At 41.3% G+C, this 25,123-nt stretch overlaps 1 protein-coding gene across 9 annotated transcripts in view; it reads right to left on the bottom strand.

Moving 5' to 3' along the window:
• The window catches only part of Atp9b (ATPase phospholipid transporting 9B (putative)), a 209,622-nt gene extending 189,311 nt beyond the window's left edge, over positions 1-20,311 (bottom strand). For all 9 annotated transcript variants that reach the window (XM_041640820.1, XM_041640824.1, XM_041640819.1 and 6 more), the window contains exons 1-2: positions 20,098-20,311; positions 2,644-2,817 (exon numbers count right to left, since the gene is read on the bottom strand). In XM_041640820.1, the coding sequence (XP_041496754.1) occupies positions 2,644-2,817; positions 20,098-20,216 (293 nt within the window). In that variant the 5' untranslated portion in view covers positions 20,217-20,311. The remainder of the gene's footprint in view (positions 1-2,643; positions 2,818-20,097) is intronic.
• Between the last annotated feature and the right edge of the window lie 4,812 nt (positions 20,312-25,123).

Genomic DNA, 25,123 nt, shown 5'->3' with positions numbered 1-25,123 from the left:
TAGAAATTCTGCCAAACAACAAATCTGAAAAAAATAAAATAAAAAAAATAAAACAGTTTGCAGTCATAAAGTACTGAGTAGGTGATACTAAAAGTAATTTTAAAATGAGCCTTAACCACTCACAGGATGAATAAGCAATAATGTATTAAAACACTACAACTCACTAATCTTAGTTCTAACCTAACTGTACTGAAATAGTCACTAAAATTTTCTTCCTGCAATTAATATTATCCATCTGCTATGAGAACCACCATAAATAGCCACAAAAATTCTGAATGCAAGAATGCTTGGCATTTAGAAAACAAAGCAACAAACATTCAAAACTGAAAATATATAAGGAATAACGAATTAGGTCCATGCTGATTGCTAAATATATAAGGACTCTCTAAGTACAGTGTTTAATTTCTACCATTTCTCTATAGAGGAGACCCCAACCAAACCACAGGATTGTAAGGATCTCAGGTTACACGTTCCACAAGACAATGGGACATGCATTAACACCATATCCACTATCAACCTACTCTAGATGGTTCTATTAGCTTTTCCCATGGGATCACAACTTATTCATATAAAGTATTCATTTATAAACACATCTTTAGATTTTATTGAGCTGTTTCACTATCCTTAAACCTGGGTCCTTTTGGTATTGACATAAACATTTTAAAATATATTCTTAATATTTTCCATGAAGAAAGAACCATATTACAAATAAAAACTAAAACACAGCTATATATTCCATTTAAAAACAAAAGTCATAAAAGATTAAAAAAATCAAAACATTGGTTTACTAGTGTATTTACCACTATGTTAAAGCAGAGTGCTCAGGCCTCTGTCTTCTTCAGAACCAGAGAGAACCAGTACTCAGACCTCCAGTTTCTGTGGGAGCAAAGAGTACCCTGAAACCAGGACTTCAGTCCAGTGGTCTCAAAAGGTCAATGCATTGCCCAAGCTTCAGATTCGGTATGCCCAGGGTCCCCTGGGAGTCTGGAACATTGATTTCAGTGATCTCTGACATCACTATGGGAATGAGTTTCTCATCTCTGAGGTTCCAGTGGTCACTGCAGGAACCAGAATCTGTACACTGCTGTGGTCCCAGAGGTTTCTTTGGACCTGTGGTTCTAACTATCATCCCCAGAGAATAGACAGATTCACTGGGCATAAAGTTTTTTATTCTGTCTCCATCAAGGGCACAGAATCCAAATGGTGACCCAGGTTTTCATTCAATCTGGTCACCTTGGTGTTAAGTATTCAGTCCCATCCTTGGTCCTGTTAGCATATAGCCAAGAGAGGACCACGTTAGGAATCTATACCATAATCAATACCAAGTTTTATCAGTCTCCCTAGATTAGCGTTGTGCAGAAGAGAATATCTCAAAGGGTTTGAAGGAAGTCAAACCAAACCCACTCCAAAGGACTCATAAAACATGACAAAATCAACACAAAACATATGACATAACCACCACCCAGCCCATCACCAACTGACCAACTCCTGTAGATGGAAATCCAAAATTGGAGAGCTGAAATGTCTGAGAAAGAATTTAGTCTTATTGTTCAAAGAATTATCTTATCAAACATGCATGAATTAAGAAAATCTGTCCAAGACCTTTACAAGACAATCTCCAAAGTAAACACAACAATTATTAGATTGAAACTGAAGTTCAAAAGAGAGGAAAAATAAGACTGAAACACTGAAAAACAGAAATAACTGAAATAAAGGAGAGAGATAACCAATGAAATAAAAACCACAACAGATACTATAAGTAACAGACAAGACCAAGAAGACCAACAAATTTCGGAAAGGGAGGACAAAGAAATACAGATATACATACATACATACATACATGCATATATACCATGTATGTATGTAAGGGGGGAAACGAAAACAAGGAACAAGAATGCTACGTCTAAGTAGTACGTGGTGCATTCAAGAGGCTAAACCTGAGAATTTATGAAACTGAAGAAAAATTGAATGGATAAAATCCCAGATAAAATCAAGAGCAGAAAGGCATACCACCTAGATGCTACACAAGGATCCCAAGGATTAAGGGAAATGGACCATAAAGAATACTGCTCAAAAATAGACGGCGTTGAATATGGGCTTAAAAATATACAAAGTATTGTAATAATGGTAAATTTAATTTGGTTACCGGAGTGTGACTGCATAAGAAAATACTTTTTTCTTAAGAATAAGAATATTAAGGGGAGTGGGGGAGAAAAGGGAGAAGGGGAGGATGGGGAATGGAATGCTTGGGATGGAGGAAGGGTGGATATGGGAGCAGGGAAGTAGATATCTTATTAAGGGAGCCATTTTAGGGTTGGCAAGAGACTTGACTCTAGAGGGGTTCCCAGGTGTCCAAGGAGATGTGCCCAGCTTGTTCCTTGGGCAGCTGAGGAGAGGGCGCCTGAACTGGCCCTATCCTATAGCCACACTGATGAATATCTTGCATATCACCATAGAATTATGTTTTCCCTTTCAGACCCACTTGCTCTGATGTGGACAATGTTGTCAAAACACTCCATGATGGTGCATTTTCTTTGGCTTTCATACCAACATAGATTGACACAGCTTACAAACACTCTAGCCACTAAATGTCTATCCATACTCTTCATGTACACACTAATCAGGTAGTAACAGAAGACGAACCTGGTACAGAGGAATTTCCATCCACCACACACAAACCACTCTAGTCCTCTTTTTCTCCGTGTTATCCTAGCTCGGGGTAAAGTGTGGTAATCACTTTCATCATTCTCAAAGCCTTCTTCAGACATCATCAGTGGCATTTCATCCAAATGGGCAGATTCATCCTCCAGCTGGTACCTAAAGGGAAAACAGAGAGCTAAGCAGTCTTGTTACTGTATGTTTCTAGAATAGTATCAGGCTAAATTTTATAAATCCCCTGTGGTGGTTTGAATGTGAATGGCCTTCAAAGGCTCATGTTTGAATGTTTTGTCCCTTTTTGGTTGAACTGTTTGGGAAAGGTTAGGGGGTGTGGCCTTGTTGCATGAGATGTGTCACTGGGAGTGTGGTCTGAGGTTTCAAAAGACCATTCCAGGCCCAATCAATCTCTCTCCTGCCCTCCTTCTATCCCTCCCTCCCTCCAACCTGCAGATCAGACATAAGCTCTCAGCTACTGCTCCAGCACCATGCCTGCCTGACTGCTGTGCTCCTTGCCATTATGACCACAGACGAATGGACTCACCCTCTGAAACCATAATCAAGCTTTTATAAGCTGCCTTGGTCATGCTGTCTCTCTCTTCACGGAAAAAGAAAAATAACTAAGATATCATCTTCTGTTTTTCTCAAAACTATGTTACCTTCACCTGAGGCAAACCATTGTTAAAAGCAAACAAACTACTACATAATGATATAAATTCCCTTTGCAAAAGAACAACAAGAACAAAAAACTTGATACAAGGTAAGTTAGGGAATAGTAAATATAATTCAATATATAGATATAGGCAAGTACTCTATATAACAAGGGAAACAGCCTCAAGAATAGTGAGAAGATGAAACCTTAAAAGTTTCTGCTCAGCAAAGAAAAGCAATAGAAGTGAACACAGCCTACAGGATGAGCTCACTTTCCAGCTCCATTACAGACAGGGTTGTCTAGACTATATAAAGAAATCACACACACACACACACACACACACACACACACACACACAGAAAGAGAGAGCTGACAGTTGACAAATAAGCTTACAAAATGAACACATCATCCTCAAAAACAGACACATAATGCCCTGTATATATTTAAATGTTAGCCACTCAAAATTACTTCACAATCCCATCTCCCTGCAGTCAGGATGACATAAGAAAAGGTAAAACAAACGCTGTGAAGGATGTGGGACAGTGCAGGAAACTGTACTCATGGCTGGAGGAGTGAAAACTCATTCAGCTATTACAGAAATTACTGTGCATATATGGTGTAGGAGTTCTTTCTGTTTGTGTGTTGCTTTCATTGGTTAATGAATAAAGAAACTCCCTTGACCTAGTTGATAGGGTAGAACTTAGGTAGGCGGGGAAAATTAAACAGAATGCTGGGAGGAAAAAGGCAGAGTCAGAGAGCCGCCATAGAGCTGCCAGAGTCAGACATGCTGTATCTTTCCCAGTAAGCCACTGGCACATGAAGATACACAGATTAATAGAAATGGGTTAAATTAAGATGTAAGAATTAGCCAATAAGAAACTAGAGCTAATGGGCCAAGCAGTGTTTTAATGAATACAGTTTCTGTGTGATTATTTCAGGTGTAAGCTAGCCAGCGGCCAGGGCAAACAAGCCACCTCTCCTCGTAACACATGTATACTACAGTAGAATTTATTTCAGCTGCAAAAGAAAAAAAAACTGGCAAGAAAAATGCATGGAATGGAAAGTATTATAGCACGAGACAGCTCAGATAAAAACTGCATGTTCTCTATGTAAGCGGATGCAGTATGGAGGCTATCCTGCTAGAAGGTGGACCGCAAGAGGAGGAAAAGGTGCTGAGGAGGGGAAGAGAGTAACAGGAGACATCAAAGTGGGAAGAGACTAAGTAGAAGGGAATGAATGGAGGACAGAGGAGTAGGAAGAATCTTCCAAACTGTTTGAAAACACTAATTTTAAAATGTTACAGAGTATTAGGTGGGACCCACAAGGTGAAGTAAACCATTACTAAAGGAACAAAGACTCCAGGATAATGTGGGGTGCTCAGTGCTCTGACCCTCTGCAGCCACTGCATTCTTGTCAATCGTCCAGTTTCACAGCTTCTTCAGCAGATGTGCCTTTACATTTCTTCTGGAAACTTTAGTTCATGCCAGATAGAATGCTATTCCAACAAAACAAAGCATTCTCAGATAAAGGAAAGCCAAGACAACATTTTGTCTGCAGCTCCACCCTATAAGAACGCTAAGCAAAGTTCCAAAATAAAAATAGTATCCAAAGGAAAATGAGAACTATAAAATCAAGAACAACAAGAGAAGTTCTTTAGGAATATGCAGGACTAAATGTAAAAATGGCAGCACTGTGTAGTTAAATTTCCAACGTCAAAACGCGAAGACAACTGGTAAAAGTAGAATAAGAAGGAACAAAGGTCCTCTAGTTTTACACAAGGTATTAGCAGACACTGCTCAAGGAACACTGTTAATGATGGCTACTGCAACCCTCAGAGTGGGGCTTCTCAACAGGGGCATAATTTACATTGTGATCACATATCCTTACTGTGAAGTGTTGTTCTGTGCATACAGAATGTTCTAGAGTATCCCTAGTTCTAGGTCCTAAATCCAGCAGCATCACCCCTTGTGGAGACAATAAAAATGCCCCAACAATGTCTTTGTGTAGTGCCAAAAAACTTCTGGAGTACAAAAATCACTTCCTCAAGGAAGAACCTTAAATACAGGAATATGTAGTGTTAAAAAATTAAAAAACAGTGAAAAAGACATAACATGAAGACTACTCAAAAGAAAGCTAAATAGCTGTACTAAGACAACTAAAATACTTTTTACAGATTAATTTTTATTCATGTATATATGTGTGTGACTGTGCCACAAGTGTGGGAGGTCAGAAGTGGAGCTATAGTTACACAGGGTTGTCAGCTGCCCAACATGTGCTGCAAACTGAATTCAGGTGCATCCTCTCTCTCCAGTCCCCCAGAACAGTTTCTTAATCAGCCAGGACTAAAAAGGCCACTGTTACTTAAAAGGCTTAGATCACTAATAAAATCTAACAATCAAACAAAAACAAGAAAAAACAAAACCTCTATCCAACCACATTCTACTTAATTCATTCACAGATCACGACAGGGCTGTTGCCATTAGCCATGTATGGGCACATGGCCCTATAGAAGCCAGGGTCTGAGTTAATGTCCGTGGCTTCTGTTACCACCGAAGGCTCTGTGGATGTCCAGGGGTCTGGTCAGCCACCTGAGACCATGTTGATGTCCAAGGGCCATGGTGCTATCAAGGGCCATAGTGACATCCAGCTCTGAGCTGCAGCTAAGGGCCATGTCTGGATCAGTAGTCCCACTGCAGCTGGGGTCTGTGCTGATGTTTATGGCCCACATTAGCACAGGGGGGTCACTGGAACCATGTTGTGATGAGCCAGTCCCACTCTTCAGTGGCCCTGGTGTAGCTGGCCCTGCCCTTTGCTGGCTACTGCAGCAGGAGAGTTGGCTACCCAAATGTCCCCTACAGCAATCCAGAGAGAGAGGGCCCTGAGCTTTGCCTGGACAAAACAGTAGAGCTAGACTGGTAGGGGTGACTGGGATCTAAGGACCTGAGAGCAGAAGAACTGACCCTGCTCCTTTCTGCAGGCTGCATTGGGTGAACCGCCTGAGGTAGCACTAGAGAGCTCACCCAGGTAGTGACTGAGGGAAAGTTGATGGGTTGACCAAGCTAGAACCAGGGCTGTGAGTTGGCACCTCATCTATGAACTGTTGGAGCACATAGATGATGAACCTACAGTTCCAAAACGGCAGGGTCTCTACAACAAAGGATATCCAAGAGGAGCCCCAGCATCAGTGGTGTAGCAGAAGCCAGAGCCTTGAGCCAGACCAATGACATCAATGACATGTGTCAGTGAAGACTTGCAAGCAAAGATGAAGGACTAAAGGCCATACTACAGCTTCCAAAAAGAGATTCTTCTGTTGTTGTTGTTTTGTTTATTATGTTTGGTCTTTGGTTTTTCTTTTAAATTTTGTTTTGTTTGAGGGGAAGATTGCAAGAGCAGAAAGAAGATGTGAGGGGATGGAGATGACTGAGATTGGAATTCATGCGAAAGTAACAAAGAATCAATAAAAGAAGGATTTTTAAAAAAAGAATCATATAGAGCAGTTTCTCAACCTGTGGGGTGTGGCCCCCTTTGGGGTCACAAGCAACCATTTCACACGGGTTGCATATCAGATATTCTGTATATCAGATATGATATATAATTCATAACAGCAAAATTACAGTTATGAAGCAGCAATAAAAATAAGTATATTTGTCACTTATATTACAAAGCAAGATGCAAAAAAATTTCCTAAGGGCTTCTTCAGTCAGCAGGTCATAGAGACTAGACAAGCCTGATGAAGCCCACACATGCTATACTTGTCCTAGGCATGAACACACAGCATTAAACAAGCATACGTGACCTGCTCATGTGACGGCTACAAGCACAAAGGACAAAACAAATAAACTAACAGTTTACTTACAGAGAGATCCAGAATGAAAGCAAACCCAACAAGCCTCCCTGTGATGTTGACCTTAGCTGTCAACTTGATGGGCGTTAGAACCTCCTCTGCCTACATCCATGAGAAGAATGTTTCATGGGAGGTTTGGTTAAAGAGGGAAAACCCATTCTCAATGTGTGTGCATCCATGCCATAGACTGATGCCCCATGATGAATAAGCAGGAAAAGACAAGTTGGCAATCAATATTGTATCTCTCTGCTTGGTGACTTTGGATACAATGTGGCTAGGAGGCTCACATTCCTCTGTCCCAATGAGAAAAGACCATACAGCAGGACCAAAGTAAACCCTCCCTTCCTTAACTGTTTTTATCAGGTATTTCTTACAGCAGTAAGAGAAATAGCAGTGTACTTCCTTATGTACTGGGCTCACCCAATGGAGGGTCTGAAAGGACCAGAGAGAAGAGACCTTCATTGTTGTTGTTATTGTTTCCGAGACAGGGTTTCTGTTTTAGCTTTGGAGCCTGTCCTGGAACTCGTTCTGTAGACCAGGTTGGGCTCGAACCCACAGAGATCCTCCTGCCTCTGCTTCCCAAGTGCTGGAATTAAAGGAGTTCACCACCACCACCCAGAGAGAGCAGGGATCTTGAAGACGAGGGAGAGGTATTGGAGCAGCAATGTGCAAGTACTGGAGATGCATCTTCAAAGCACATGCAATAAAACTGATATAAAGCAAATCTAAACTGACAAAGCCATACTACTCTGAAAACTGTTCTTGCCATGTTTATAGAAAAGAGAGGGTTGTGACACATAGCATGGACAAGACACGGACTGCCAGGGAAGCATCAGAATGGAGTTTTATTCTCATTTCAATTATCATTATTTATTAGCAGCTCTAAGCCTGAGAATAATTTGTTTCCAAAAAGGACTTTAAAAACATGCTTTGCCTTATTTGTCAAGAGGACAAAGTAATTCTTCTGCTTTTGCTATTTGAGATAGGGCCTGACTATATAGATCAGGCTGGCCTAAAACTCACTTGAGACCTTACTGCCTCTGCAACCGTAACTGCAGGTTCACATTATCCATAGAAATAAGTGTACAGAAATTGGTCTGCAAAGGTAACCAGAACTGCACTGGCTGTTTGAAAGAGGAGCCAAGGAAATAGAAAAGGTTTTAATACCCATGACCAAATACACAGCGGAAGGCTGAAGTGATAGCTCAGTGGTTAAGAGCACTTGCTGCTCTTGCAGAGGACCCAGGTTCAGTTCCCAGCACTCACATGGTAGTTCACAACTGTCCATAACTCCAGTTCCAGGAAATCTGACACCCTCTTCTGGCTTTTATAGGCACCAAGACACACATGGTACTTTTATACATACGTGCAGACAAAAGTATTCATACATGTAAAATTGTTGTGGGAGCGGAGGGGCTGCGTCCCCGGCACCCGGCCGCCCACATGGCTAGCTTATGCCCCGAAATAATTACATGGAAACTGTGTTCTTTTAAACACTGCCTGGCCCATTAGTTCCAGTTTCTTATTGGCTAGCTCTTACATATCGATATAACCCATTTCTAATTATCTGTGTAACTCCACGAGCTGGCTTACCAGGAAAGATCTTAACCTGCATCTGTCTGGAGTGGGAGAATCATGGCGACTCTCTGATTCAGCTTCTTTCTCCCAGCATTCTGTTCTGTTTTCTCCGCCTACCTAATTTTCTGTCCTCTTAAAGGGCCAAGGCAGTCTCTTTATTTAACCAATGAAAACAACAATCAAAACAGCAGACTCCCACATCATAAAATAACACACACACATACAAAATGGATTATCATATTGCTGGTACAGGAGGGGGAAAAAAACAGGGAAAAACTAAAGAATCATGAGAAAGAAAAGGGGCTCCTGACCCTTGCAGACTGGCAATCAAGAGGGTCTCCCAAACCAGATTATGAACCACATCATCAGTAAAAACATGTCTTGGTTTCCTTATGACCTGTCTATAAATAAGAGCATTCCTTAGCCCTCTGTGACCTATGCTTTTATCTTATGAGTCTATAGATGATCAATACACCTCAGAAGCCACCCTATGATCTCACTCTTGTTTGGGATTTTAGACGGGTTAGGGTGATGTTTTTAAGACACTGTCTCATGTAGCCCAAACTGGCCTCCAGTTCACTATGTTCAGTTTCATGAGAGGCAAGCAAACACTCTAACCAACTAAGCCACACCCCCAACCCACGATCTCATTTCCTCAATAAAGATGCCTTAGATAAGTTTACCAAAACTTACTCTTTACTAAATCTTTTAGATTCTTACAGTACTATAATTTCAAAAGCCACAAAATCATGTGAATAGCTTATAGTGAGAAACTTCAAAGTTTTGAGAAGCCATGCACACTTCTGGATATGTAATACTGCCTTCTTGATTTCTTATTTAATATTACACACGTGTACACATGTCTGTGCACATGTGCAGGTCAGAAGGACCCTTTTTAGGAACTGGTTTTCCTCCCATCTCCTCAGCTTACACAGCAAGAACTTAACCTAAAGAACCCTCTCACTGGCCCAAAACTATTTTACTTTTTTTTTCTTTTCTTTGACAGTGCCTCACTATATAGGCCAGGTTGGCCTGAAACTCAAGAGACCAGTCTGCCTCTACCTCGTACATCCTGGGACTAAAGGCATGTGCCTGGAGCTCTTCTTAGGCCTGTCCTATGTTCTAAATGCAGAGCTTAAATCTGTATTCAAACCTCAAGTCTGACGCTACTTCCTGCTAACTTGGCCTGAAATTCTTTTCTGCAGCAGTCGAGCATCCGACTGGGCGACAGAGGTCTCTACAAGGAACTCCTGAGGCTACAGGCAACAGTGCAGGGTTACAGCTCCCCTGCCCTCATTGCCACCAAAGGTGATGACGTGGAAGACTTCTGTGAAGTGTAAGTACACCGAAAGAAATGGCACCTATTTTCTCCCACTTTAAACATCCTCTCTACCAATCAAACTGTCAGCTCATCTTAGGGGCTCCATATTACCTTCTACAAATTACATTGTAGGCGATGGCGAGGGCACAAAGGAGCTTGAAGCAAGTATTTTCCCTGAAATGGTTCGTTTTTTTCTTTTCTGCATAAGATTCTATCTTTCAACAAACTTTCTAAATAAACTAGAAAAATGAATATTTATTCAAACTACAATCAAAATTCAAAACACCAGCTAATAAACATAAGAGTTTTTAGGGTATTTTTTCATTAAGGTTCTCTCAATGATCACTTTGCAAGAGTCTCATTCTTACCAATCTGAATGCTGGAAGAGCAGTGTGATGGGCTCCGGAAGCTCACTCTGAGCAATACCAAGTCTAGTAATGCAGCCTTTGAACTGGCAAGCAATTTGTTCCCTCTCCAAAGCAATTTTCCTATTGTATTGAAAATTTTACCTCAGTATTTAAAAACAATAAGATGATGAATAATGGATTTTTTTCCCAGAGGCAGGATAAGCAGAGAATCCTAAGTGTCTTTGTTGCCTGGTGTCATACACACTTAATTGGTTTGTCACTCAAGAGAAATCAACGTTTCCAGCAATTAAGTATAATTCTGGAAACATTTTTAAAATGAGTAAAAACAATGAGAACAAAGAAAACAAGAGATGACACAGACCCAAGTGTACTGTCTCATTCAAGGAGGACATGCCACCTCAGCTGTTGCCACAGGCAGCGACCTACTGCTCAAGTACTGGAGGGCGCGCAATTTCCACGGACCCAAGAGAGAGAAAGCCAGGGCAGTAGCTATCTCACACTCGCCTGCGACCTTAAGTGTCGAAGCTCTGCTGTTTCAAACTATTCTTGGGAATTTATATTAAAGAAATTTAAAGTAAACCTAATGCTCAAAACTTTAGAAAAAATAACCTCCTTTGCCTGCACGCTAACAAAGTAGAAAAACAACAAAACAAGTAACTGCTACATAAGTAAATTGCATACATCCTGTTAAATGGAGCCGAGGAGTTCAATTGTGCCACTAACGAGTCATTACTAAGAAGCGGCTGAGAAACTAAGCCTCTCCAGCCTCTATGAGCAGAAAAAAAAGGGTTCAAAGGCTGGAATGCTCTGCCCCTTGGCCATAAAAAATGGCTTACGGAAGGTAGAGGCACAATTACTACAAAGAATTCACCAAGTGCATGGAAAGACAGAGAGAATTTAAAGAAACAATGACAAAAAGCAAGAGAGTTTATCAAGCCATGGGGTGGTTGAAATTCTTTTATTGCTGTTGGAGGGAAACTGCTTAGTGTCCTAACTATGGGTCATCTGAGATCTGTCTACATGTGGGTGAACTGGCAGGCATCTCATTATCTTGCTGAGTAGTAAATTTTATGCCTTAAGTTGTTTTTGAGTCTGGTCACTTCTGTCCCATGGTCATTTCTGTAAGGTACCTCGGTCATGGGTGTTGAGCTCCAAATGTCTCTGTAAGGTACTATGGGGTCACTAGAGATCAGGCATGATTATTAAAGTGTGGGCATTCTGCTTTTATTTTGAGCCTCTCCAAATGTGTGATAAAAGCTTAATGTCTCAGCGTCAGGACAGGACCTAACCCAAGGTACTCCTGTGTGAGTCACCCTCAAAAAGGCCGAATGGGATCATGGAGGAGGCTGGCTCTCTCATGGTCTGGTGCCACCCAGAAAAAGCAAGAAGACAAGCTGGCATTAAAGCACCTTGACACTGAACCATGGAGCCCTAGGGAGCAATGTCTGCCCTTTACCAACAGACTAAAACTAGACTAATGGTAGGCAGTACTGACCAGCACCATCATCAAAGGAACAAGGGAAACAGTACCAGGAAGAAATGCCATGGTCCTGGCTGAAATAACAAGCACAAGGAGAAAGGCTAGCTAGTCCCTTGAGCTGGGAAGTAACCACAACATTAAACTAGTAGGGTTGGTTTGTCTTTTAAATTTTTTATTATTTTTTTATGTGTATGTGATATAGGTATGAATAATTTGCATTGACATGGATTTTGCTTTAGTGATATAAATTTAAGGTCAATATTGTGATATGTATATGTGTTTCTGATCTTAAGGTATTGTGATTGTGTAGTTCACTTAAAATGTAATATATATAGCTTGTTAATAGATAATCATAATTGTCAAGCTTGTAGTCATGTTAGTTAAGATTTTCTAGATGTACATAGATATATTTTAGATAGACATTCTTCATATTTTTCAAAGATTATAGAATATGGCATTTTAAATGTTTTAATAACTTAGGGTTTTTCATGACAATGAGACACTCTTCTCCTGGCAGCACCAATCTACTTCAAGAGGAAGATGGGCATTGAAGAGGCTCCTTATGGAGTCTGATAGTCATTTGGGCAAGAAACTGCTCTTGCCTGGACTATTGCATAAACTGGAAACAGAGAATCCGCAAAGAGAGGACTACTGAACTTGCCTAAAGGTGAGATGATTTTTCGGGGTTCCGGATTCATGAAGGAGTCTGCAAGACATTCTGCAGGACACAAGAGATAGTGACTGAACTGACTTTGAATTTTCCTGCTTCATGGAAATGTCTCTGGATACTATGGGCCTGTAGGCCGAAGATGGATGCCCCAGCGGTACAAAAGAACTTTGGGTGACTGTCCAGGCAGCGAGATGTCTCTGTCATTTCTAGAGTTTGAAAGTTGCTTATTTCTTGTTTGCTTAGGTAATATTGTATCTTTCTGGAGTCTTTGATGGAGTTGAAGAATAGTTAGTTATAGTTATAGTTTTCCTTAGTTATGATAAAGATTATTGTAATTTTTACTTGATAACTGTTTTGTTATATGTAATTTTGCTATGTTAAATTAAAGCCTTCCTTTTTTTGTTTAAACAGAAAAAGGGGAAATGATGGAGGAAGGTCATTGGCTAATAAAGAAACTGCCTTGGCCCATTTTATTGGTTAGAACATAGATGGGTGGAGTAAACAGAACAGAATGCTGGGAGGAAGAGGAAGTGAGCTCAGACTCGACAGCTCTGCTCTCTGAAGCAGAGGCTTGCTCCCCTCTCCCGGGCAGACACATGAAGCTCAGACCCAGGACAGACGTAGGCTAGAATCTTTCCCAGTAAGACTGATGCTACACAGATTATTAGAGATGGGTTGATCGGGATATGAGAATTAGCCTGTAAGGACTAGAGTTAATGGGCCAAGCAGTGTTTAAAAGAATACAATTTGTGTGTTGTTATTTCTGGTGTAAAGCTAGCTGTGTGGGAGCCGGGCAGGATGAAAAGCAGCCCCGCCGCTCCTATTACAACATCATGTATGGGTGTTTTACCTGCCATGTATGTATGTGTACCACGTGTATGCTTGGTGCTCATGAGGCCAAATGAGGGCATTGGAATCCTTGGGACTGTTTTAGCAGATGGTTGTGAGCTGCCATAGGTGCTCGGAATCAAGCCCAGGTCCTCCAGGAGAGCCCCCAGTGTTCTTAACTACTGAGCCATCTCTCCAGCCCCAATGTATTAGTGATTTCTAAAAAGTCCTATAGAATTCTTAGAATAAGAAATTATACCAATATTATACATACAAACTTTTGAACTATAATTAATGACATAATATCCACTATTAAACACAAAAATAAATACAAATACAGAAATGTTAAGGGTCATGACCTGTTAGCTCAGGACATAAATTCTAGTTGTCTATAACTATTATGGACTCAATTCTATCTTCATACTAATATTTCAGATGTGAAAAAACTAACTGAAGCATGCCTACTCTGAAAAGTGTAAAGAATTTCTTGTTTTCAAGTTGAACTATGGATCCCTTTCCAGAGAAATTCTGTTAACTTGTACAAAAAAAAATTCTGAAATCCTCCCCCCCCCCCCAAAAAAAGCATGGGCCGAAGAGCAAGCAGAAAAGCACCATCATAAGACCCACCGTGAGGCTGAGTGCTCCTGACAGAGTCTTGGGCTCATCCTCAACACCACAAATGAGCCAGATCCCTTTAGCTGTAATTATAACAGCAAAAAAATTTCATCTTTATAATTACTAAAATATTAAATCATCAGAATCATGAAACTTTTAGAAATCAAAAGAAAGTATGTATAGATCATCAACATAAGAAAGCTAGCATTATAAAAATCTTTGTTACATACACCAAGAAACACTAATATTTTGCAGATAACCAGACAACACCCATCTGTTCTCAGCATGAGTCTCTTATTAAAGAATGAAATTTAGCTATTATAATATGGCAAGTGCCTCTAAGCAGGGCCAATAACTCCAACACTGGGAAACTCGAAGAAAAAGTACTAACGAACATGGGTAAACAACACCCTGATGTTCACTGTCATTCAGTCATCTTCCAGCTATAAAGCTAATCTGAGTAAATCAGTCATCACTTAAAACAGAGAAACAAAACACAAAACCAACAGATGCTTTACTTTTATTCAAGAGAAATCAAAACCTCACACAAACAAAAAATAAAACAAAAATCCTATAGATCCGAATGACTCAGAAGGAAGGGTAAGAAGATGAAGGCTGAGGTGGCTGGGTACGGTTAAGGGTACAGGGCACAAAGCAGTTTGTTCGCTTGTCTGTTTGCTGGGGATGATGATAATGCTCCAGCACTTCCAGTAATGGCTGCACAGATCTATAACTGAGCTAAAAAGCAAAAAACTGCACACTTAAAATTAGTGATGTGTATGGGATGACAAATATACAAATATCAAAATACTGTTAAACAACAAGAAATACATAATAAAAGTGATTTTCTCTTTCTTTCTTTCTTTCTCTCTCTCTTTCTCTTTCTTTCTTTCTTTCTTTACTGGTTTTTAGAGACAAGGTTGCTCAATGTAAGAGCCATGAAACTGGTTTTGTAGACCAGGCTGCCTCAAACTCACAGAAATCCACCTGCCTCTGCCTCTGTAGTCCTGGGATAAAAGGTGTGCACCACCATCACCCACCCAGCAAAAAGTACTTTGTAAATGAAAGAGTAGAGCTGAAGGAATGCACTGGTGACAAGGGGTTTGGCAGCAAATCACTCCTTGGGTTTAATTTATTTAAAATCTCTCTCAATTTCTCTCTCTCAATTTCTCTCTCTCAATTTCTCTCTCTCAATTTCTCTCTCTCTCTCTCTCTCTCTCTCTCTCTCTCTCTCACACACACACACACACACACACACACACACACAGGCACACACAGTGGAGGAGGGTGAGAAGAGGGAAGAGAGGAGAAAATAGGGTGTGTGAAGAACTCAGACCACTTTCCAGATATAAAGACCTTAAGGCGGTGGGGCATTCAGGCTTCAGTAACCAGACACTCCTCTCACAAGCCAACAAGACTAGTGGGAATTTCAAATGGGAGCAAACAGAACACCCTTGCCCACTCAGGAGCTATGTAGGGAACCTGGCCATTCAAGGCAGTGTCTCGCCATTCCCCAGGTACTACTAAGATGATACCACAGGAAGTCTGGTAAAACTGGAGGATTAAGCAAGGTTCAAGTCTTATCACATATCCAGTGTCCAGGATGCAATGAAAAGAAAAAAAGAAGGGAAGGAAGAAAAAAAATTTCAATTTGAATGAGAAAAAGAAAATCCAGAGATGTTAGCATCAAAATTACAGATCACAAAATTTTCTGACATGAATTTTAAAAATCTACCACTAAAAAAATGCTTAACTGGTGTGGTAGTTTTAATGTAATTGACCCCATAATCTCATAGAGAGTGGCAGGAGAAGTGGCCTTGTTGGAGGATGTGTGTTGCTGTAGGGGCAGGATCTGAGATTTCCTATGCTCAAGAAACCAACCACCGTCACAGACAATTTCCTATTTCCTTTTGATAAAAATGCAGCCAGAACCTTTTCTGCCTGCATGCCACCATGCTCCCTGCCATGATGATAATGGACTAACCCTCTGAAACTATAAGCAACAATCTCAATTTAATGTTTTGTTTTATAGAGTTACTGTGGGGCTGGAGAAATGGCTCAGTGGTTAAGAGCACTAGCTGCTCTTCCAGAAGATCTGGATTCAATTCCCAGAATCCACATGGCAGCTCACAACTGTCTCTAACTCTAGTTCCAGGGATCCAGCATCTTCACACAGACATATATGCAGGCAAAACAACAGTGCACATAAAATAAAAATAAATTATTTTAAAAAAGAGTTACTGTGGTCATGGTGTCTCTTCCCAGAAATAGAAACACGAACTAAGAAAATGGGAAGCTATGCAGATGGCACAGTTGGTAAACTGACTGCCATAAAAGCATGAGGACTTAAGATTGGATCCCTACCATCCACATAAAAGCCAGAAGCAGCACGTCTCTAACCCTAAAGATGAGGACCTGAAGACAGGCAGAACATTTGAGCTCATTGTTCAGCCAACCTAACCAAATGGTGAGTCCAGATTCAATGAGAGATGCTGCCTCAGGAAATAAGGTAGAGCCAGGTGGACCTCTATGCGTTCAAGGCCAACTTGGTCAACACAAAAAGTTCTAGGACAGCCAGAACTACACAACAGAGACTCTATCTCAAAAAAAAAAAAAAGGAAGGAAGGAAGGAAAGAAGGAAGGAAGGAAGGAAGGAAGGAAGGAAGGACTCAAGATGCAGAAAAAATCAAAAAGATACCCAAATAGATTTCTGGCCTACACACACACACATACACATAAATACATATACATGAACATATGGATACACCCACAAGAACATATACATTATATATACACACAAGCTTCAGTGGGCAACTTTGAATATATGAATAATAAATGCAAAAATAATCCCCACAGAGAGCTAACATAAAGAAAAACCAAGTGGAATTTAAAGATGAAAAGGCGAGCAGAATAGATGGGAGGACTGGCTAACTTGAGACAGAAGAGGAACTGGCCAACAGAACAGGAAATGGACCTCAAGCAAATGAGACACTCGGGGCCTGGAAACAACACAAGGAAAAACTTCTCAAGTATTACCAATGCCACAGATAAAGAAATGCCAGAGAAAGAGGCTCAAAACTATTTCCACAAGGACAAAAAATGAAAGGATGAACCAAAAGAAATCCATGAAAAACTCATACTATCAAACTACTGATCTTTTTTTAAGTGGTGAGAGAAATCCCATCTAGAGAGAGAAAGCAACTCAGCTGACAACGGATTGCTCATCAGAACCACGAGCTCTCTGTGGCGTAACTTTTTCAGATGCTGAAAGAATTGTCGTTCTCATTTGCAATATAGTTCTTTTCCTTTTCCTCCAGGAATGCCTCCTGGTGGATGTGTGAAAACACACATTACCAAACAATACACATGGCTATGATTTTTCCTATACATATACACCTATAATACAATTTAATAACAATACATGTCTAAAGAGATTGACACATTCATTTCTTTTGTGCTTGGGAACACTATTGGGTAAATGGGAATTATTTAAACACTGAAGTTGCAGAACAGTCAACGCCATGACAGTCAACACAACAACAGTAGAGGCAATGTTCAAGTGGCTAATCGTCAGGTAATAGAGACAGAGCACAGAAGGGATGGCTCACTCATCTCAGACAGGATGGACTAAGAGACTTCATGCACTATCCAGAGCAGCAAATCTAAACTGCTTATTTCTGGAAATTTGCGTTTAATATTTTCAAAGCATGCTGTGTATAATACATCCACCTGAAAGCACACGAAGTAAAAGTGTAAAGGGGTAGTTATTATACTGGTGAAATTGGCCTTTAGAAATGTTGGGGAAACAGAGACCTCCTCAGATAAAGGAAAACTAAGAGAACTTATTTTCAACACACCTACTCCCAAAGAATCACTACAGAATTGTTTAAATGGAGCAGAAATAAGAAATTCTAGAATATCAGAAAATGGGCAGTCAACAGAAAGGGCAAAAATATGACTCAATGCAAGAAACTTTGTCTTCTTGAGGTTTCTAAACTGAGAGATGAAGCAAAGGCTACAACAGTGTCAGATGTGGGCTTCCAATATACACAAAGCTACAACAATATACACAAAGCTACAACAGTGTCAGATGTGGGCTTCCAATATACACAAGGGGAACATCTGTATACTTTCAAAAGCAAAACTTACGTAGAACATTACAAGTACATTGCCAAGGAATTGGCTAAAGGGACATAAAGAGGTAAATATTACACTTAAATATAGTATACTGTGGTGCACTGTACGTGTATATACTACAATGTCTAGAGCTACTCTAAGTATCTGCAACACAGGGAGAGGCACTGAAAAACACTATACATGAGTCAAAACAGTTCTATGAGTGCGAAAGGCTAGTCTGGGCTAGCCTGGTCTACAAAGTGAACCTGCCTCAAAAAAAGTTTGTTCAAATAACCCAAAAGACAGCCAGAAAAGGATGAAAATGAGAAATGGAAAGTAAAACGCTGCACTTAGGTTCTAATGTATGGAAAATCAGCGTGAAGATTAATGCCTTCAGATACCTATTTCAAAAAGTACTGAGCCAGGCATGATAGTGTAGGCCTGTAATCCCAACACTCGGGATGTGGAGACAGGAGGATAAGGAGTTCTAGGCCACTGCTCTACAGTGTCAGACCCTGACTCAAAAAAAAAAAAAAGAAAAAAAAGAAAAAAAGGAAAGGAAGAAAGAAGGAAGGAAGGAAAGAGTGGGATGACCTAGACAAACTGAACAAAGAAAGAAAATAATCAGAAACAAAGAGGAGTATTACATAATCATAAAACCAAAAACCCAGCATTAGACATTGACTCTCAGGAGTCATCAAGCAGTATGTAGGTATCAAACAGGAGAGCTTCAGAATATGTAGAACAAAAAGACTCAAAATATGACAAGAATGAATTTAAAAAGCTGCGCATCTCCAAATTTCCTAAAATTGAATCACTTATAAAACTATTAATGCAGTTCTCTTCTGGGTACCATCAAAGAGAATGGGAGAAATGGTGGCTTGGTGCATCCACTTCTTCGACGTTAAGCACTCTGAAAAGGAGCACCTAACAACCAACGTTCCCATAAGAGTAAAATATATGAACCACCAATTTAAAGATGAGGAAACTGGAGCTTAGAGAAAAGAAACGACCCCAGGTCATAGTAGTTAAGTACATGGACCAAGATCCAAATCAGTTCTCTAACATCATTCGAACACTTGCCCTGTTAGTCTCTCGACTTCCAATAGTCCTTAGTGTCCAGCCTGATGACCCTTGCAGTATACTCAATAATTTCCATAAAAACAAATCCGGCAGGGTGTTGTGGCACATGCCTTTAATCCCAGCACTAGGGGAAGCAAAGGCAGATGGAGCTAGCTCTATGATTTAGAGAACAGTCTGCTCTGCAGAGCTAGTTCCAGGCCAGCCAAGGAAACACAGTGAGACCTTGTTTTTAAACAGAAAAATAAATAATGTTCAACCCAAAAAGTATTTAAAAGCTCTGATTCGGAAGGGACTAGCTATTCAGTGATATCTACATTTTTCTTCTTCGTACTAAGGGCTGTTTCTTCAATACAGAGGTATTGGTAACTACGAGGTAATTAACTCTCCACTTTAAAGTTTCTTTTATAAACCATAGTATTACTTTCTTTGTGTAAGACATTATATATGAGTATGAGACTTCCGCTTGAAGCAAGGTCTGCACATTTTAACTGCATTGATAAACTATGGCCACTCTCTAAATAATCCATGTCTACCCTCCAAAACAGCTGTCAACAGAAAGTACTGTGCCGTACACTCGTGGCTCAGGACAAAGAGGGACTAATAAGCTCTTCGCGTCGGGAAAAATCAGTGACACCCAGAAGACGTGCTTTTCACACTCAACATGAGTTGCACCTGTCACCTCGGCCAGCTCGCCCACACGGTAAGTTCTGGGACTCCCGACACACGGGAGAGGCGGAGCGGCGTCCCTGAGCGCCCGGGCGCGGCTCAGTCCGCCGCCCTCGACTCTGGAGTCCGAGGCCTGGTGGACGCCCGACTCGACGACCCCTCAAGGACCACGGGCGGCGGGGACGACCCGCGGCGCCGGGAAGGATCGGGCCCGCGGTTACCTGCCGCGCCGGTCGGCACCCGGCCCGGGCCCGGTGGCGCTGTAGTAGGCCGCGCGTCTGTGGCTGGCTGAGGCGGCCGCCGCGCTGCGCACCGGGTACAGAGGGATCTGGTCCGCCATGCTCCGGCCAGCCCCGCCAGCTAGACTCAACTCCGCGTCTCCTCCCAGCCGGGTCCACTCACTTCCAGCCAGGGCCGCAGCACCCCAGCGCAGCGCCCCACCCCCGAGTGTCGCCTGCTGATGGCGTCACAGAGCGGCGGAAGACCGCTCTGGGAGGTGGCTGTCACAGGTCCCACCCCTGCCGGCTGTGTCTGATGACGGCGATTTGAAAAGAGAGTCGCCATGGCATTCTTAAGCTCCGCCCCTGTCCTATGTCACCCAACTGTTACAGTAGTGCCAGAGGCTCTTTCTCTTAAGTCTCTCTTCTCTCTCTCCTCTCTCTCTCTCTCTCTCTCTCTCTCTCTCTCTCTCTCTCCTCTCTCTCTCTCCTCTCTCTCCTCTCTCTCCTCTCCTGTCTCTCTCTCTGTGTCCCTTTCTGTCAATGTCTCTTCCCTCTTGTCTCCTTTTCTTCTCTTTCCTTGCCTTTCTTTGTGTGAGTCTCTCTCTTTCTGCTTCTCTGTGTGTCTGTGTCTCTCTGCCGGTGTCACCTTCTGTCTCTCCTCCCTCTCTCTCTGTCTCTCTCTCCTATGTGTCTACTCTGTTTCTCTCCTTTTTTTCTGTGTTTCTTTCCGCTCTTTTTCTGTCTTTCTGTGTCTCTTTCTGTCTCCATCCTCTCTGACACTCTCTCTCTCTCTCTCTCTCTCTCTCTCTCACACACACACACACACACACACACACACACACACCGGCCCTGCAACCGATCCCCATTGTTGGAGCACTCTAGCCCAGTGGTTCTATTGTCTCCAGTTTCTTGGAAGCCTGGCTGTAGAAGTGAAGGTGAATGCAGCCTGCAAGTCAGGTTCTGGCAGGATTCACATGCTTGGAAACCCTACCTGTGCCATTCCAGACCTGAACTCATTCAGTCATCAAAGGTCCAGCCTTCATTTGCAAAGGTGGGTGGTGAAAGCCACTACTCTTGTCAGCCTAGACCAGCCCAGGATCCTCATCAATACCTGTGGGGCTGTCTATGCTACACCAGGGCTAATTCCTCTCTGTGTTCCACTGTCGACCAAACTCCTCCTTTATGCTGCTAGTTATCTTTCATTCCATCTGAAGAATAAGCTGGGCCTGCTCTGAGTCACTTTGTAGTATAGAATAGCCACTTTCAGGTTCTGCCTATCCTTGAGCAGCTCTATTTGACAAACCAAGAGCCTTGAACTTAGCTATTCTGAATTTTGTTTATACAGGTAAGCGCCCGCCATCTGCCAGCACGCCAGGAGGCACAAACTGATCATTTATTTTATGCCAGTAAATAATAACACCTATGAAAATATCAAACCAGAAGAAGCAGGCATGTGCATTTATCAATCAAACCTTGCACCTGGGACTATAAAAAGAACACCCCAAGACCAAAATGTGGCAGGCATAGCTTAAGGAACCTCTAGGGAATAGCCATAGCAAAGGACTTCTGCCTCTGTCCCCAAAGATTCCAAGACAGTTTCTCCTGGTTATGACACCATAGTCATTTCATAGTGACACTAGAAATGTCTGTGCCTCATGTGACTTCTTGTGTGATCCACTACAGATGTTCTGCCTCCCACTTGAGACAGTTTTTCTGAGCTCTACAGCCTTTTCCCCTTCCTTTGCCATTGAGAGAGAGAGAGAAGGTTTTAAATGGGTGTGGTGTGTATGCTCTGAGAGTTATTGAATTAAAAGGATGTGGTTTTCATTTTGATTGTCAAGTTGAGACTTAAAACCATCCAGAAGTGTGACCCTAGTGAAGAGTCTTCGTAATGGAAGATATGGACTTGAATCAGTCATCTTCTGGATCCAGATCAGTATTAACATAACTGTCGGAGAGGCTTCATTCAGCAACTCATGGGAGCAGATGCAGAGACCCACAGCAAACATTAGGTGCAGCTCGGGAAATCCTGCAGAAGAGATTGAGATTCTCGGATTCTAAGAGCCAGAGTGGTCAAGACATCACAAGAACCCAGCCCACAGAACCAACTAACCAGGACCCACAGGGGCTCACAGAAACTGAACTGACAACAGGGAACCTGTAGGGTCTGAGCTAGGTTTTCTGCATATATGTTATGGTTATGTAGCTTGGGGTTCCTGTGGGAGCAGGGGCTACCTCTGACTTTTTTTTTTTTTTGCCTCCTTTGGGAACACTTTTCCTTCTGAGTTACCTCATCTGGCCTTGATATGAGAGGATGTGCCTGCCTAGTTTTACTATAACTTGATATGTCATGTTTGGTTGATGTGGCTGGTAGGCCTGCCCTTTTCTGAAGAAAAAGGAGGAATGGATCTGGGGGAGAGAGGATGTTGGGGTTGGGACTGGGAGGAGAGGATGGAGGGGAAACTGAGGTCAGTATATAATATATGAGAGAAAAATTTGTATATAATATATGTGTATATATATATATATATATATTTGCACAGGAGTTAATAGAAAGAAGAGGTCAAACTGACCCAAACCAAATAAAATGAAGACAGAAAGCTAAATAAAAATAAATAAAATAAAATAAAACCATCTGGAACATAACCCTCTGGATATGACTGATTTTCCAGAGAGGTTTTAACTGAGGTGGGAACACCCACCCAGAATGGGTGACACAGTTCCATGTGCTGGAGTCCCAGACTGAATGAGGAAGAGGACATGATGGAACACTAGCATTCCTCTCTCTCTCTCTCTCCTCCCTCTCTCTCTCTCTCTCTCCTCCCTCTCTCTCTCTCTCTCTCTCTCTCTCTCCTCCCTCTCTCTCTCTCCTTCCTCTCTCTCTCTCTCTCTCTCTCCTCCCTCTCTCTCCCTCTCTCCTTCACCACACTGCTGCCACCGTAGCTAGAGGCACTCTGACCATGAAACAGAACAAACCCTTAAGTTGCTTTTTGTTTCCAGGCATTTTGTCCCAAGATGAAAAGTAACCAATACAAACGGGAATTAAAAGAATACAATTTGCAAAGGACATTCTGCCGAGTAATTGGATTGCATGGTCAAAGGCAAAGAAGCCGATGTGACTCGTGAATCAAGTGTTTGCTGAACTCTGACATTGCAGAGACCTAAGCGTGTCGATCTAGGTTTCTGAGATAGCACAGCTCATACCACCGTTTCATGTGTGCCTCATGCTTCTTTTCTACACTGAAACATGTTGAGATTTTCTCCTTATTTCAAAAGTGTATTTTTTTACTAGTGTAGTTGAACAATTAAGTCTCCAGAGAGTTCTATGTTTGCTGTTTTGTTCATAATTGTTTTTTAAAAAAATATGACTCCACATGGTTTCATATAATGTAAAAGTCAGAATAGTTTTAAGAACAGTAACAGGTTTCTGAGTGTTTGACAACCAAAAATTAGTTCAGAATCAAACAGCCTATCTGAACTGTTTTGGGCAGTGCGCGCCTGAGTTGCGTCATGTGACTTCACTGCAGTCTTGTCTCTAAGCATGCACCCACACACTTTGCACTGGGCATAATGTCACACCAAGTGGTGCCAATGAACTCTGTCTGAAGCAGCTCAGCTCAGAGTCGTGTTGTTTTATTATGTATACAAAGTTTTCTGCTCGTGCGGAAACACAACAGTTTAATTAAAGAAAGCAAAGATGTGTGATGTTTTCTTACCATCATTACATAAATTTCAGATTAGTATATCTTTGAGTTGACTAGTGTTAAGACGTTTGATTTGGAAATGGCATGTGAGTGGCTTGTGTTTTACTAAAAAATCATTAACTGAATTTTGACTTGGAATGAAGACAAAATTTTACAATTCTCAAAATAACTCTGAATATACTTCTACCATTTTGTACTTTATATTTATGTGAAGTAGCATTGTTAACATTGATGGTTATAAAATTAAAATATTGATGAACTCTTGAAAATATTGAAGCCACCTTCAATATTCTGCAATATCAAATCTTCCAACAGTATTTAATTCTTCATGGGAAAATAAATAGCACATCCATCTTATTAGTGTGTAAGTTTTCTTCCATCTTTAATAAACTGTTAATTTATATGTACATAATTTTTCTTAAATTATGACTTGCTGTCAGTAATTGTTTCACTTGGATACCTATCTTATATGCTTGTGGTGTAAGGATTCTCTTGCAGTTCTCAGCCTTCCTAATGCTGTGACCCTTTAATACAGTTCCTCATGTTGTGGTGACTCCCAACTATAAAATTATTTCACTGTTATTTCATAACTGTAATTTTGCTACTGTTAACTGCTATGACTCATAATGTAAATATCTGTGTTTTCTGATGGTCTTAGGCAATCCCTGTGAAAAGTCATTTGATCCCCAAAGGGGTCATAACCCATAAGTTGAGAACCACTGCTCTAGAGAAAAGATGATAGAATGAATATATAGAATAAAGGAAATTTATTCGATCAGATTACATAGTTATGACTAGGTAATCCAACCATAGGCTATCTGCACACTACAGAGCCTGAGAATCTCATAGCGGCTCAGTCCATGAAGCCCAGTACATTGGCAGTACCAATATGGCACTAAAGACCTAGAAGATTCTTGAAAAGTCACTGGGCTTTAGTCTGCATTGGGATGCAAAGAATCTAGAAGTCTGATAGTTAAGATGGCAACAGCAGCAGAAATAAAGACTCAAGAAATGGAGACAGGCAGACAACCAGCATGCCTCTTCCTTAGACTTTTTTCTATCTGGGCTGAGTCAGAAGGTATCCTCAGGTATCCTCAGGATACTTCAGTTAATCCTTCCTAAAACTGGGCACACAGACATTCCCAAAGGCCTGGCTCATTTGATTCCAGATCCAATCAAATGAACTATCAATATTAACCATCAGACCTATGTATCCATAGGTATCATGAAAAAGAGTCATAGCAGAGTGGTCCTGCTCAGGAGAAACAGGACCTGTAGGTGATCTCTCTCTCTCTCTCTCTCTCTCTCTCTCTCTCTCTCTC

Source organism: Microtus oregoni, unplaced genomic scaffold (assembly GCF_018167655.1).
Source record: "Microtus oregoni isolate MIOR12 unplaced genomic scaffold, Mior012 000065F_ref0000479, whole genome shotgun sequence".
NCBI lineage: Eukaryota > Metazoa > Chordata > Mammalia > Rodentia > Cricetidae > Microtus > Microtus oregoni.
This window is presented reverse-complemented; position numbering and strand designations above follow the sequence as displayed.